Raw genomic sequence first — 16,471 nt, 5'->3', positions numbered from 1 at the left:
ATGTTGGCTTGTGTGAGAGCAGATAGGGGCTACAGAATTTACACTAATGTTGCACTGTGGGTTGAACTTATTGACTGTGTAAGTTTCTATACTCTAGATTTCAGATAAATTATTTGTAACATTACATTGAAATATAATGAATAATCATAATGAATAAACATTATAATAATATAATATAATGAAATATCTCAATTTGAATGTAAAAAAAATATATATATATAAACGGCCTCCAAAAAAAATGGGTTTTTTTGGCAGTTTATATCTTTTTTTTTTCTCACATAAAAATTATGTCCATCAAAGCTGACTGTCATTGTACTCAGCCTTGGCCAAAAGCACTGCACTGATCACAGTTGCATTGCCTGGCCAATGAAATCTTCCATTCTTTAATCAAAAAGTTTTTCTGTTAAATATATGCTATTCTGTACATTCCTGACTGCTCTAGTATATTATGTCAAAAAACTTTCCGTTTGATCAGAAACATGTCCACCACCCAAAATGGACAAGTTTCATTGACTGTGTATTAGCACACGGCTGTGACCATGTAAGGTAACTTGTTTCATGTAGATTGCTGGGTAAGAATGGCAGGAGCAGTTAAATATCAACAGAATTTAGTGTTTGATGAAAATTTACTGTTTTCCCTTTGCTGAAGGGTACTTCTGTTTACTTTTCATGAAAGATTTGTGTATTTAACATATAATGTAATAATAAGTGAAAAACATTTCTGGTACATATTTTCTGTTAAATTTAAATACATATAAACAGCGTCAGGCGATTTTAACATTTTTAAGCAAGTCAGAAAACACAAGTGAAACGACTGAAGTGACTAAATGATAGTATTTCAGCAAAATTTCATCTAGTTGCCTGGATGCTGCTCTGAACATGTTTGAATTAAAAAATCGTGACGTGTTTAAAAAAACATAATGGGTAAGTAGACACTGAAGCAGTAAGTTCAATACTTATTAGGGTGCCGTCTATGCGCTAATATAAGAGTCAGACTTTAGGCTCGAGGCATTTAAAATGAGTTTTTGTAGCAGGTACTTTTTTCTGTATGATGCATCCGTATTACGGTAATTGTAATAGAGTTTGAGCCCTGTAATTGGCAGTGATGGGGGTACACAGAAAACATGCTAAAGGATGTGTCGACTGTTGAACCTATCCAAAAAATAACTGCCAGCGTTTAACATGGTGATGAATTTCTCTATTAAGGGCTTTTCATATACCATCTCTATGATCCTGTAATTAGGCCCCATTTGGTAGTAATTAAATTAATATAGATTTTCACTAATGGGTCAGCAGGATGCCAAATGTGGCAAGAGTTTGGAGAGAGGACGAAGGAAGGTTCTTTATTCAAGGAACCTGTAGAAGTCAAGTGATGTCATCAGCTCATCTAGCTACTACAGGCTCATGAGAACAAATGTACACAAACTCTCTCCCAAAATACTGTAATTAAACTAAAATTTTGACAATTACTAAGGGACTCATTTTGTCCAATTCTTAGAGTTCTGTTAATCTGAGAAAGATTTTTTAAGGTGTGTTTGGAAGGTAGAATGATATCCTACTGCAGAAATGAGTTTCAGTACCAAAGGAAATTTTTTATGATCTTTATGTGTCTATGAAAATGCATGTTTGTTTGTGAATTTTAGAACAAATACGGTAGTCATCATCAGTTGTGAGAAGATTTTTTCTGTGTGTACATGCTGTATTTTCTTTGTCTACTCTAACATTTACCATAATCTATACAGTGTATCACACAGGGTGCAAGGAAGTTTGTGGCATAAAAGTTGTATTAGTACCAAAGAAGAATATTTAGTGGATGTTGTTAAAATATGATTGTTGTACTGTCAATTATAATTGTTCGTAATTGTTTTATTTCTAGATATATGTGAAAAAGTAACAGTATTGAATGGAAATATAGTTGGACTAACAGCGAAAATGGACAGACTGTCTGATTTGTTCTTGAAATTTGATGAAGTTTTATCAAAGTGTATTAATCTATTTTGGTCACTGAATGCGACATCAGTGAAAAAAAGGATTCAGTTAAAATTCTGAAGAATTTTCCACTTGAACTAAACTAGTTTTTGGGCAAATGATTCACCCAAATACTGAAAGGAAAGATATTTGCTGTTGACGACAAAGTCTCTCATCTGTTAAAGTAAACAAACATGTCTGAACATTCCTTTCTTCTCTGGTCAGAATTATGTGGTGACTCTGTATAGAATAGTCATTATCTTGTGAGATATCCCCAGCCAATCAATGATCACCAAACAGTTCCCTGAGAGGATCGTCTGAAAATTCATGGGTCTCCTTAATTAAGGCATTCTCTAAGACCCCAGGCAAACATACTTGATATTCTTTTCTAATTGATATTGCATTGCTTCCATGTTCAAAGACATTGGTCTTTGTTTCAAGCTCTGCCAAAATTCCCAGCTCTATTTGCCACATTATTTCCCTTCAAATATAAAAAGGCCAATTCAACATTGAGCAAACAGAATTAATGTAAGGCCTGTTGTACTAGAGACAGCATTATGAATGTCAAGAGGGACAATATCCCAAGATCTCAAAGACCTCCCAAACCAGTGACATTAACAAATTTTCTAAGACGCCTGAATATTACACATTTCACTGTCTCTATCATGCTTTTGAATGGTAAAAAAAAATCCCCCCCCCCTAAAAAATAAAGTAAACAAACCTTTTCATATTGAAGAATTTCTTTGTTTTCCCTAGTTATATTAATATGCCAATTAGGCTTGTGGAGCTGTTTTAAAGATATTGATTGTAAATGTTTTCACGTTTCCAGCTTGGCCATTATGGCATTGTCAATGATGTCTGGACCATTGTTGGCATTCTGAGATGGCATATGCTGTTATTTAGATTTTTCCTTTTATATCATTATTTCCTTTATGGATTGTCCAAGTATTGTCAATCCTAAAGGTTACGTGCCTGGGCGATTCTTCCAGGCATACAAAGTCGAGGAATAATGATTGATATAAACAGTGATCAGAGATGTTTTAACTCCTGCACCAGCGGCTAAAAGCCAACAAACTTCTCTATTTTTCATCAGGCCTCGATCGTTTATTGTGTTAATGATGTTGAGAGCTGAGAAACAAACTCCGCCGTATCAGATATTGATATCAAACTGTAACCGATTCTCTTTGATACAATCCGGATAAATAATGGATCATGTTTGTAAGAGCAATCATGGGAATATCTCTTTCAATTCCTGTCCTCAGGTCCATGAATCTGGTTTCAGGAAATGGCAATGATGTGTCAGCCAGTGAAGCTATTGACCAATCATCAGGCTTTGCCATTCGCCAACTGTGACTCAATTATTAATCGTCGCTCGTCTTCTGAGTTCGGTCTTCTCTCGCTGTCAGATAATAAATCATTTAGTTTTGCTCCTCCTGACTTGCGCGGCTTTCTTGTTTGACTCTGATCTGTGAGGTTGATTAAATTAATTGAGCCGGTTAACCACTGTAGAATTATTCAATTACATCTAATTTGTTTTTCTATTGTGTGGAAGCTGTAGCTTAAGGCTGTGTATTTAGTTAATTAAAACCTCCTCATCTACAGAAATCTGCCAATAAACCATGCATAGAAGACTGATAGCACACATAGTGCTCTGACAATTGTACCATTTACTGTCTGTATGAAATTATCAGATTGTCATAATTTGTTCAACAGTGATGTTTATTTTGAGAACAATTAACTATACATTCATGAGTATTTCAGAATAGTTAAAAATCTGGAGCATAAAAAATGATCTACCATTTGTTTATAATGAATGACCTAAGGCAATGACTTAAGAACCCAACTCCATATTTTTCCCACAGATTTGCTTGAGTATGTTTTATCCAGTAAAACTTGGTTATGCGAAATGCTTAATATTTTCTGAAATTAACAGATGAAAAGAGATTAGTGTGAACCTGTCGATGTAGTTGTCATCATCTTCCTACGAGGCAGTTAGATCAAATCCCAAGGGTGCTCACTTGTCTCACCTGGAAACTAAAAACACTCACCAAGTTCTAGTTCTAATGATATTTCTCTTAATGTCATATGGGTCTTTTAAGTGAGTTTTGGTATAGTATACTATAATATTGTATGTAGTGCCTCACTATTTGTATAGATGGGATTGAAATGCAGAGTGTTTTTTTTTTTTTTTTTTTACCAGAATCACATTTTAATCATTTTTTCCCTATTTTTGCAGGAACACCTGTTAACAGAATACCGATCATGGCGAAACAGACCCTAGACCTGTATGAGCTGTTCCGATTGGTTGTATCCAAGGGTGGGCTTGTGGAAGTCATCAACAAGAAGCTGTGGCGAGAAATCACCAAAGGACTCAATCTTCCCTCCTCCATCACCAGTGCTGCATTTACACTCAGAACTCAGTGAGTGACCACTTACAAGTGTTTTCAGTTCAAAATTTCAGGTTTAATGTTCATAGATTTATAACTTTTTTGTTGATGACAGTAAACATCTCTATGACAGTAAATACAGTTTCAGATATAAAAACAACTTACAGCTGAATGAATGAAGTTTAAGCTGGGGCTATCAGTTCAAACATTTTTATTTTAACTTTTCATTGCTAAGTCTGGCAAATGCCATTATTCTTGGATAGAGGAAAATGCACTGTAATGTACCTGTTATAAAGAGAGCAGTTTATTTGAAACTGATTGCTGCAATCTTGTTGCTGGCGGCATTTAAGTTATTTGATATCAGGAGATTAGTCTGAATCCAGAGGCTGAATGGCAGTGTTTAGAGGAAGGGAGTGTGTGTAATTGTGGTGCTCAGACGTTGAAGCACAATTAAGATCCTCTTGAGAAGCCCCCTGAGATCGGCCTCTCCGATACAAGGGACCATCGCGAGCAAATGACAGCCCCAGCCTTATCCTGGGTTCAGTCGCTCAAGAGGGACCCCACCGCAGCCATAATTAATCTGCTTGATTAAACGGTTCAGCAGACCAATTAAATGCATTTAATGCCCGCCTGTGTTGAGTTTATATTACACCTGATAAAGGGTATAATGAGAGCGAAGTATTGTGGGTGCCGATTTAAGGTTACATTCTGAGGTCAAGAGGCATTGTGGGAGTAGACACACAGGAGCTTGTCGAGGGGATATTAAATCGTAATAAAGCTCAGCTGTATTCTAATGTAGTGGACTTGTCTCAAATTGTCTCATACTAACTGATCAGGAACTCTGATAAAGCAACCAGACTGGTGCTTGAGTAAAGATTGAATTTCAAATCAAGATAGGTGAACAAGAATATATAGTGTTTTGCCCCCGATTAAATTACAGACTGCCTTTAATGTGGTCCAAGCACACTTATAATAATATTCTACATTGCTAAATAATATTTACATTTGAAATAAAAGAGATTTGAACCGGTATGTTAATTCGATTTGAAAGATAACACAATGGAATGTTTTGCTTTTATTTTATTTAAAAAGGTCACATTTAAATTCATGTATTGAGGTTTATTTCTTGTCCATTATCTCACTTAGAAACAACAGGATTTGATTTGGTCCCCAAATCTGTTAATCCCAATCTAGCAAATGTTCTGCATCTGCCTATTTTTCTTAATACTACAAAAATTATCAGTTATAGTCTTAATATTTCATTTAAAACAGGCCACATTTTAAATACATGTACTCAGGTTTGTTACAGTTCAATAATTTCACCTTTATATAGAATTTATATGCCAAAAAATAGCAGGTGTTTTGCATCTGCCTTTGCAATTTTTTTAATATTGCAAAAAAAGGGTTATATTCTTAATATTTGCATTAATTATGGTGGAGGAAGAAAAAGAGAAGAAAATAGGAAACATGTTGAAGAACTATCCCTCACTAGTATATGTACACATGAAAGCAAGCTATCATTGTCGACAAAGTCTCAATTAAACTACACAGTATTAAGCTGAATAATCAATGACTTAATTATGTTCACATGTCTCAGTAATCAGAATAGAAATTGCACCTTAATACAAAGAATGGTACTGTTTATATACAAGTTATCCCAACTGGACATCTATTAAGTTAGGTAACATTAAGTGCAGGCATTTTCAGGCTTTCTGAATCACTTGATTCATTATGTAACATCCAGCATGATTGGATATATCCAGCATTAATGTCTTATATCACAAGACTTTTGATTGGCCGAGACATTAATTACACCCTGCCTGGGAGTAATTACTTTGTATTGAGTTTAAACTTGTGTTAACTGCATGTGTCCAGTCTGCATTAATCTTCCAGCCATCTGTCCTGAGAAATCAACAAGATAATCGGTCAGCAATTTGATTTCTTGCTGCATTTATTCCTCCTCATTAACACAGGCCAACAGAAACAAGCTTAATTGCAATAATACACACTGTATTATGTATAGGATGGGATTTATATGAGCATTGCGATATAATTACAAGCATGTAAATGGATGAAGGTTTCATCAACTTGCAAATATTATTACTCAAAGATAGTAGTACTCAGCATGATCAGCTTGTGTAAGCCTTTTCTTGAGGTGGCCATAATGGAACCATGGCTGGACTTCATCACAGATATCCATGTACTGAAAGAACAGTTTAAAAGGACAATAGACCTTTCCGAACTGTCAATCAAGGACACGTAGCTGACCAATCATAAGCAGTATTGCTGCAAATTGATCAACTGGATGTCCCACACATTGGTTACAAATGTTCCATCTTTCTGCGACGTCATGACTTCACAGTTGCTTTCACCGGGAATAGAGTGAAAAGTAACCTTGTCACGGGAAGGGGTGGTGGAACATCTGATGTGTTGGATCCATCCATAAAAAATACTGATCTTCAAATGTGATTATATACAAAAGACATTTTTATCACATTTATGCACGTTTATATTTACACACTGTATTGTGTGCAAAATGACAAAAAAAATGATAAAAAATTCAAAATGACATGACAATGCTACATTTCCCCTAAAGTTTAGCATTTTTCAGGTGACACATTTTGCTTCATTCTGATTGATTCATCCACCTGATCGGACGACTAAAAGTTGTTTATGAAGTTTCATTATTTCTTAAGAGAAAACGTTAAGGGTTGGATTAATCCCCTATGAGAAAACCTGAAGGGTCATTTTAAATATCTCCATGTGCTTCTGAAAGTGCATTTTTACATAGCAAACTTTAGATGAAATAGAGTATTTTGGATATAACCCTGTAAATATTTATGATGTGTCCTTCACGTGGTCAGCTCTTCTCAATGATTAGTCTGTGGCGCTCAGTCCAGGAGGTGTAGGGGTTTCCTCATGGTCTGGGTCCAGTTTCCTTCTATCAGAAACCTGACTTACACAATATTAGCGGGTAGAGGAAACCTCTAGTCATCCTGGCACCTGACAGAGCTTCTGATCTAAAACTGTATCTGATTAAAGCCTGCAGCCTCATAGTTTAGAGGCTGATTAACTCTGAGGTAAGAGAAATGATTTATCTGAATGGTACTTCAGTACATGAGCATGTGTGTCCGTGTGTATTTTCAGATATATGAAGTACCTTTATCCATACGAATGTGAGAAGCTGAAATTGAGCAACCCTGCCGAGCTGCAGGCAGCCATTGACGGGAACCGAAGAGAAGGTAGACGGTCTAGCTTTGGCTATGATCTATCTCCTGGCCCCACTCTCCTCCCCACTACCCACCCTCACCTTAACGCCAGTCTCATCAACGGAAAACTTAGTTCACAAGAGTCAGGTGAGGTTTTCCTCAGTTTATTCAAGAAAAAGAAAAAAATAAAAACAAAAAAAATCTCTCCAAAAATTTTCCCCTCCCCAACTCAAAACCTAGTGTTAGTTGATCCCTCACTTTTAACTGAGTAAAACATTTCCCCCCTGGGTGCAGACCTATTGATTGAAGTCCAGTTTGTTTTGTTTTTTGGGGGGAGGGATAGTGTTTCATGAGTTTGTATTTCCCAACTGAATTATGATATTTACATCAAAATTTTCATCTGTTTAAAATGAAGTTTTCTTGATCTTCAGTATATACAATCATTGTTAAGATGAGGGTGGAACAAGGGGTCATCCAAGTGCTGCTTGTTTTTTTTTTTAATACCAGTTGCGAAAGAAAGTTGTGTTGCCTTCTGTTTTATTTCCTGTGAAACTTTTTTTAATTATTGGTGTTTATTTAACTTGGAATGCAGTTGCTGTATGTAGTACAATTATATACATTTTGGATTAATCAGTGATTATTGGATTCTAAGTTTTGTTTTTATTTTGTATTAATCTTTTATTTAATTTATTTTATTATTTTTTTCATGCATGGTTTTCTAACTATTTAAGTAAATTATATTGTTATTGCAAAGCAGATTGATTCTGAAAATATGGATATAGTATTAAAATGTTCAGATTTGTAGATTATTTTGAATCTTTTATGCTTGGCAGTTTTACAGAAAAAGTTGATATTTATCATTAGAAAGAAATATCTATATTTATGTACAGTTGCATAGGCTTTAATAGGCTGTAATTTTTATTCCTGTTTCTGAGAACTCATAATTTTTTTGTTTGCCAGATTAACATCTTCTTGTAGTAAATAAATTTTTGAAATAAAACATGAGGCAAACTGAAAATACGAGGTCAAGCATGTTACAAATCTGTGATTCAGTTTTAATGCCTTGCTGTGATTTTAAGCCTGTCATTTTGAATTTATAGCATGCTGTAAACTCCTAATCTGCCTTTTTGTCAGTAACACATGAACACTTCATTTATGGACAGATTCCTCCCCAAAGACAAAATTGTGGAGAGGAAACTGGAGTGATTCCTTGGCACATCTTCCGTCTGTCCACAGGGCTATGGAACCAGGTATGTACATTGATCAGCAATCCATACTTCAGAAACACTGTGATGATTTGCCCAGTTGTTTTGATAGCCAGTTAGAATCGTCATAAGGGAATACACTGAAAAGATATGATTTCATACCTTGTGAAATGGTTCGAGAAAAGAATTTTTGATGAGGCAAAAGGTTTGCTATGGCATTGTCATTTACATGGATTTTTGTGTTATGATAAAAAGAGGTATAATTTAGATAGGTTTAAATAAAGATATACAAATACTGGATTATAAAAGTTTCACTGATACAGTATTTGCTGATAAAAGTGTTAAACAAGATACTATTGAAGTGAATGATAGCTGGAAGTGAAATTGCTCTGGACATTATGGAAAACTTGAGTAGCATCATGATGATGAGAACAGATGAAGTAGAATTTTGTCCTTAATCTCCAGTCTATTTTTTGTGAATGTAGAGGAGATAGTTTGTCTTACTGTTAGTGTGTCTGAGTCATCTAGGGAAACGGACAGACAAGGGGACACCATCCTCCCAGCCACAGGCAATTAAAGGTCAGCACATATCAAATGGGTGGGGGACATAAAAGCCCGATTTGTACTGGAGATGAGCTAAAGCCTTGTACAAAGTTCACATCCCAGACAATGTGATTTCATTGAAAAGTTCATCCAATGGCGGAATTTTCCAGAGGATTAAGAGAATGTTTGGAGGTTACGTTGTAAAGCGCCGAAAAACAAGGGCAGGAAAAAAAGGTGGAAAAGACGACAGAGAAAGAGAGGGTGAAAAAAATCTGGCCTCTCTGCATTGTTTGAGAGTGGAACAAGTAATGGTGACTGGCGATGTGGCAATTAAGGATAGTTAGCGTGAGGCAAAGAATAAACAAAGTGGTTTGTGTGCTAGTGTGATCTTTCTACTTCTTCCAGCTCATGATGATGACAGCCTACCTCCTACACCTACCCCGATCAGGGTGTCCGAGAGGGACGCCATAGCCATGGAAGCAGCGTCCAGAGCCATGGAAGAGGCTACCAGGAAAATGGAAGCTGCATCCAGAGCCGCATCTTTAGAAGACGCACCTCCCAGAAAGAGGCTGTACTTGTCTGAAGAGGAGCGCTTGATGGCCCATGCAGGCATGCCGAGCTGTCACCTCAAGATCACTAGTCGAAGTAAGCATCTAGAAACTGCAAACCATGATGAAATATTGTCCGGTAAATTCCAGGACGTCTGTTTGTTTGTCCGTCTTTTTGTTTGCTCAACTGCATGCCCTGGCACAGTTCGGCCCTCGGCTTACTACCACCCGTAAGGTTCGTCAAGGAGTCTGGTATCGCGTTACAGATGCGAGAAACTCGTGGTGTATAATTGTTTGAATTCTGGTATAACATGATGGAGAAAAATGGTGGGAGTGATTCATTTGACGATAAGCCTTTCACAAAACGCTGATGCTCTGCCAAGAAGAACAACCTGTAGTGTATTAAATCTGGCATACGTTTCTCTTGTTAACTGATAGCCCCAGACACTGTCATATAACCCATAACTGGTATTGTACTTAGAATTCCCATCTGTATACCGTGCAGTAGTTAATGAGGATACCCATCAGAACGAAAGTAAAATACCGTGTTGGTTTGTCACGTTTTGAAATTTGGCGTAGAATTTTTGAGCGTGAGTTTGAATTTTGGCAAAACTTCTTTAAAAAAAAGATGTTTCCATAATTTATTACATAAATTAGTTAACAAATTGAGACTTTGCATGAAATTCTGTTAGACTTTTGTCAATATATACTCACAGGGAATTAACGTAGACACATTTCTCATAAGTGCATAACTTAAATCAGAAAAATTACCATCGCCAAAGATAAATACAGAATTCTTTCCGGAAAAGTAGAGTGTAAATTTTGCTCCCCAGTCATGGGTACTTAGTTTAAATCAGGATGATACCGTCATCAAAGTTAAAGTGCAGAATGTTTACCAAGGTGTAAATTTTGCTGCTCACTACGGTTAGAACAGAGTATTACCTTTGCAGAATTTTCTCCTAAAAACTAGGGTGTAAATTTTGCTGCTAAGGCTTTTAAGATAACGACAGAGTTAAAAGTGCAACGGAGATTTTATGTTGATCGTCAGTCAGTACAAAGTGAATACCTTCACATAAAAGGCACTCATACTCCGGGACTTAATTGTGAACATCGTTTGGAAGTATCTCCTAATTTCTGGAAGGAATTCCTACTAATGGGTTTAGACATGGAGGGGAATGTGATGGTTGTTAAATAAATATACTAAAACTATAGTATTATAGGAGTGGGGGTTAGACCGGAGCAAGGCTGATGTCAGAGGCTGATGGGTAGGTAACAGCTGAACTGTGCTGGAAACAATCAGATCTCCCTACCCCCGCGGGCGGAGATGGCAGGCGCGGATATTTGGAAGGGGTAACGCAGACTACCACCTGTCCACAAACCAGCTCAAATGGTGGACAGCTAAAGCGATGGGCATTAATCCCTTACGAATCATCCGCCAATTATTTGGTTGAACTACAAAACAAGCCAGTATTTTTCGGTAAACTAGCGCGGAAAACACAAAAGTTCCGTTCCCTTGTGAATAAGACAGCTAATGTATGCCACGGTTGATTTGCACGTGTCAGAAGAAACAACGAAAATACCGTTTTCCTTCCAAGCTTTTTTTTTGTTCTTGCCATGTGTTTTTGAAGCAAAGGGAAACAGAAATTTGATGTATCTGATGCCTCACTTAGCTAATTATTGTTGGATCTAGGGAGTAACTTGTGTGCCGATCTTCAGGCAGTTAAAAGGTCGTTTCGGGTTGTTATCCCATACAGCCCCAAAAACGAAAATTCACGTAAAGTACCGTTGGACTGTGTAATTAATGTAAAGAATGTTAAATTGGGCGAATCTCTTTGATTGAGAAGCAAGCTAAATGTTGTAAATGATCCCAGAATATTGTCTTGTACAGGTGTTATGGTGAAATTTTCACGATACTACAATCGATGACGGAACCATTTCCAAAATTTATTACAGTTTGCCAATTTATACAAGAGAGACACCCTTTCGCCACCGAAGTTACCGGCAAAACGAAACTGATGATGATAGTGTGGGCTTGGTTACCCATCCAAAGATTGCCTGAGATAAAATAAATTCGTGGGAGTCGTTGTTTCCCGGATGTCCGACGTCCGTCTTTTTAATGAAATATATCGTTAAGCAGAATGTAGTTATAACGTCGTGCTTGCTACAACAAGATCCACAAGTAACTAATAGGGTCGGGATTGTCAGGTCGCCTCTCTTCTCGATCACATATGGTAATTTCTGGGTTGCGTAGTATTTGTTAACGGCAGTGGTCCTATTTCTAATTTTCCAAATTATTTCCGGAATACAGGAATTTTGGAAATGTGCACAAACCCTGTATTCTACATGATTGAAATTATTGTCCCTGTAAATGGGACACCGAGTCTGGGAAATTGTTCAAAACGATTATATTGTGTATGTGACGCCTTGATAATTTAACGTTACTTGATCTAATCCAGATTTGGCAGGGCACTGTTAAGTTAACTTGTGTCCGTCCGGCTTGGAGCTGTAAAATACTTAATTGCAGTCTGGCCTCAGATCGTTAAGGTGACTCTTTAATCGGACAGGTTATGAATTAAACAGTATAGCCAGTGGTCAGTGGCGACACCTTTGTGGACAGAATTATCCTCTGTGTCCAGCAACAATACCGGCCGGCCAGTTTTGACCATCCTGATTGCTATTAAGCTGCCGATGTCCCACACCTCTGTTGCCGGACCTTTGGGTCAGTTGGTGTGCCCCGGCTGTGGGGTGTATTCCCAGTCGCGCTGATCGGATCACAGACTATTGTCACCATCCGGGCAAATCTCATTCCATGGAGTGTTTGGATCGGGAGAGGCGCTAGCCTGTGGCCGTCAGCAATTATCAGCTGGAGGGAATTTGTCCAAACTTGACCGGTGGTGGTGATAATAGGCTGAGAACGGGACTGGACACAAGAGAAACCTGACCGTTATCATTTGCTGAGATTTGGGGCAATATACCATGATAGCTTGATGTATGAATAGTGATGATATCCATGTTCTGTTTTGACTGGCGCGATCTGGCTTTAATCCTCCCGAAGATTTGATTCCATTTTGTTGTTACCTAGCGGAGCAAAGCCGAAATTATTTATTCATTCATTCTTGTTATGATGGCTGAAATACACTGCCGAACAAGCGTAAATACTTGATTATTCAAGTATCTGTATTTAGGCCGCTTCATACAATGTCGCTCATTTGTTTTTATCACAGTTTATCATAGTTTGTAATTGCTGCTTTGATTTCACTTATATTAACTATACACTCAAGGATATTTCACTGATGTCACAGTATTCAGGTTAAAGAGTTAAGGAAACCAGAGGGACGAACCACTGCACTTCGCGGGCACCTGCTTGTCAAATCCCCAGACATAAGGTCGCGGCCGAGCCGTAGATAGATACATGAAGCATTCAAATCTAATTGCGTAGAATCTTTCTTGAAATAGATTTATGTTGAATAGCCCTCAACGCGTTAAATAACACTACCCAGCCATTTGACTTGAATGGGATCCTGACATCAAAAAGTTTATTGAGTTGTATTTTTTTGTGAATGCTTGAGTTTCCATACTTGGGTATAATGAGAAAAAAAGCAGTGAATTGTCAATTATTTTCATAAGTAAAGTAATAATGTTATAAATTATGGAATTGACACCCTGATGACACTGAGTAGACGGTATAAAGCGCACTGTACAAATGCGCCGAACATTAGCTATATATACTTTGCAAACTTTGAGATACGTATAAATGTGCCGAGAAAGCTGCCAAGTCTGTGGACGTCGCGCAGGTTTTGCACAAAAAGGGAATCCCCCACTATCTGACAGAGATCCCGCCTTAAGTCAGTCGTTAGTCGGAAGGGTTTTTCCTGGACTTTGGGCCTTGGTTGTCTTGATCCACATGACAAGATATGATTAGAATTCACGTAGGTTGTAGAAGCCAGCCTGCTCAGAGGCAGGCAGGCGGCGAACAAGCCGGCCAGTTTGGAGGAGACAGGCTGACAGATTCCATCTAACTCCTCAACCAACAGTACTGCTTGATCGCGGATTCCTGTAAATGCCGTTTTGAAGAAATGCGCTGGCTTTGTTCAAGATTGTGTGTCTTTCTTCAATTTTTTTCTCTCTTCTCCCGTCTGTATGACCGCTGAGCCACGTGTCTGGTGATTGCCAGTGGAACCTGGCGTTCTTAAATCCCTCCCTTCCTGCTGGCTTAGCCCGCCTTCAGTTGCTAGCCCTCGGAACGTGGTCCCGGTCATCGGAGTCGAATTAACAGTCGGCATGAAAGGAAAAGACCGTTGAATTTCACCCCCTTGTGTTTTCGGTCGGTGTTTATACGCCGATTTCTACTGTTAGAATTTAAACATTGTGTACACAGCGTCCATAATTAGTTTCGAGGTCAGCCAACATTAAGTGATTAGAGAGAACGCTTCTAGCCTCTGTCACAGACTGGCGGAACCCAACTCCGCTTTCAACTCAATTTTAATATTTTAATCCGGGTCTACATTTTGATATAAGCCCTTCATGTATTTTATCGCTCCCGATATACGTGTCTCTATGCCGCTTTCCCTAACTGTTTGTTTGTATATTTGACGATTTCTCCCTCCTTGGCTCAGATCTGAAGCAGCTTGGTCTTGTTGATATACGCCGCGTTGATGGTGCGGATTGTAACACTGGCTTGAGGAATCCTTCCCCCTATTCTGACGCTGTATTGATTACATCATACTAGAAAATAGCTGCCAAATAAAACAACCCGTTAAGTTTACTGAAGCAAACTTTTCAGATCGTCGCCAGTGTCTGTATACATTTGTGTTCTGTGGAGTATATGGAAATTGGATCGAAAATCATCCTACCAACGATATAGATGGGGGAACTCAGGCATTTAACTGTATTATATACACCCCAAAAATTAATCTGTTAATTTTGACAGAAAGGCTGTTGTCTGAGTGATGATAGAATGTATTCTGTTATTATGACACATTATTCCATCATATTCAACTTAATATCCTATTAGTCTAATAGAATATTTATGTTAAATTAATAGAATATGTGTGTTATATTTAACAGAACAATCTGCTTCAATAGCAGAATGCATTCTAGCATCACTCAGACAAAAGACTTTTTGTTAAAATAAACTGATTAGTTTTTTAAGTGTATAGACAAACATTTGCTGCAACCAATGTAATAGGCCTATATGTTGGATGTGTTAGATAAGGGCCGATTTTCAGTGCGATTGGTAGTTACACGAGATATACATGGTTGGTTAGGTATAATGTAACAGCTATGTTTCAAAGCTTGAACCTGCTTTTCGTAATGAAAAGTCCTTCAGTCTGATTGGGAACATTGCGATTTAAGAGAAACCACGTTATTCAGAGAAAATTTTGGACATTCGTCCGCCAATCTTCTTCAATGTGTTGAAAAGTTTGTATTGTTATCAAAACTGATTTGTTTTGTCTCTTTTTCAGATGATGGTCGCTGTGAAATCGACAACTCTCTGGTAGTCAGTATGGAGATTAATGGTATAATGTATCAAGGTGTACTGTTTGCTCAACATCCCAGACGCCTTTGAGACGACACTCCCAGTGACCTGTGTGCGCAGCAGGATGTTTCACGGACTATATATATATTTGCGTCAGTTGTTTGACGCTGGACATGTATTTGTGTATCCCAATTTTGACTCGACGCTTTAGTGATGTGTCTCGTTGCGTGATATCTCTCCGTCATCATCATGGGAGATAATCTGAACGCTGATTAACCCCGCCCCACCCACACCACAAAAACTGTGTCGAGGAAAACACATGTATGAGTGGACATGAGCGCCTCGTCGCCGTAATTGTCATCCCCCGTAATTTAATTTGGACTGTTTGACCTAGACCTTCATATCAGCAGCCTCAGCACAAGGACAGAGTGCTGCTCGTGTATTTATTGTCTTACTGTCATCATGGGCCCTCTTGTATCACCTTACGACCACCGACCACAGGGGAAAAAGCTTTCTACCAGGAGAAAGAAATTGCCCCCCCCCCCCTCAGGAAGCTATCCATTTCATGACGACTTATGGTTCAAAGCTCTGCAGGGCGTTCCGGCGACCAAAGGGGTAAAGAATCCTGAAAAGGAATCTTGAAAGAAACTCTGTCCCTAAGAAAGGCGTCCATTTAAAGACATAAGTGTTATTGTTAAAGTATAACATCATTGGTTCAAAGGTTAACGTGGCGCCCTGGCGGCAACGCACCCATCGATGGAAGCATGAAGATGTCCCAAATTATAATATCAAGTGTCAGAGGTGTTCAAGATTTTTTTAATATGTTTTGCTGCGTAATTTTGAAAGGTTTTTAGTCTTTATATCCTTGTTGTATTTATTGTTCAGATGTTTTGTCTCCACCTCAGTGGTCGGTTGCCGCATCAGAAATCACAATCCTTCGTTTCCATTGGACATGTCAGGCTTTCCCGGACGTGTCCGGTGTGTCGTCTCCACCAATAAAACAGCTGCTGACTATTTACTGCTGACGTCGGAGCTGTTCCTGCATGTTTGTTCATGTGTTGTGTTGTTCTCAAACATTCATGTGCCGGAAATGCACAGAGAAATCCAGTCAACTTTAACTTTATTCTCTGTT

General features: G+C 38.1%; 1 protein-coding gene across 2 annotated transcripts in view; it reads left to right on the top strand.

Moving 5' to 3' along the window:
* LOC135472249 (AT-rich interactive domain-containing protein 3A-like) overlaps nucleotides 1-15,832 on the top strand; it is a 62,215-nt gene extending 46,383 nt beyond the window's left edge. The window contains exons 4-8 of one of the 2 annotated variants that reach the window (XM_064751658.1): nucleotides 4,205-4,388; nucleotides 7,503-7,711; nucleotides 8,728-8,814; nucleotides 9,718-9,957; nucleotides 15,326-15,832. In XM_064751658.1, coding sequence (XP_064607728.1) covers nucleotides 4,205-4,388; nucleotides 7,503-7,711; nucleotides 8,728-8,814; nucleotides 9,718-9,957; nucleotides 15,326-15,429 — 824 coding nt within the window. In that variant the 3' untranslated portion in view covers nucleotides 15,430-15,832. The remainder of the gene's footprint in view (nucleotides 1-4,204; nucleotides 4,389-7,502; nucleotides 7,712-8,727; nucleotides 8,815-9,717; nucleotides 9,958-15,325) is intronic. The other variant, XM_064751659.1, reaches the window with a different exon arrangement.
* Nucleotides 15,833-16,471: the final 639 nt, after the last annotated feature.

This window comes from Liolophura sinensis, chromosome 8 (genome assembly GCF_032854445.1).
Source record: "Liolophura sinensis isolate JHLJ2023 chromosome 8, CUHK_Ljap_v2, whole genome shotgun sequence".
Lineage (NCBI taxonomy): Eukaryota > Metazoa > Mollusca > Polyplacophora > Chitonida > Chitonidae > Liolophura > Liolophura sinensis.
This window is presented reverse-complemented; position numbering and strand designations above follow the sequence as displayed.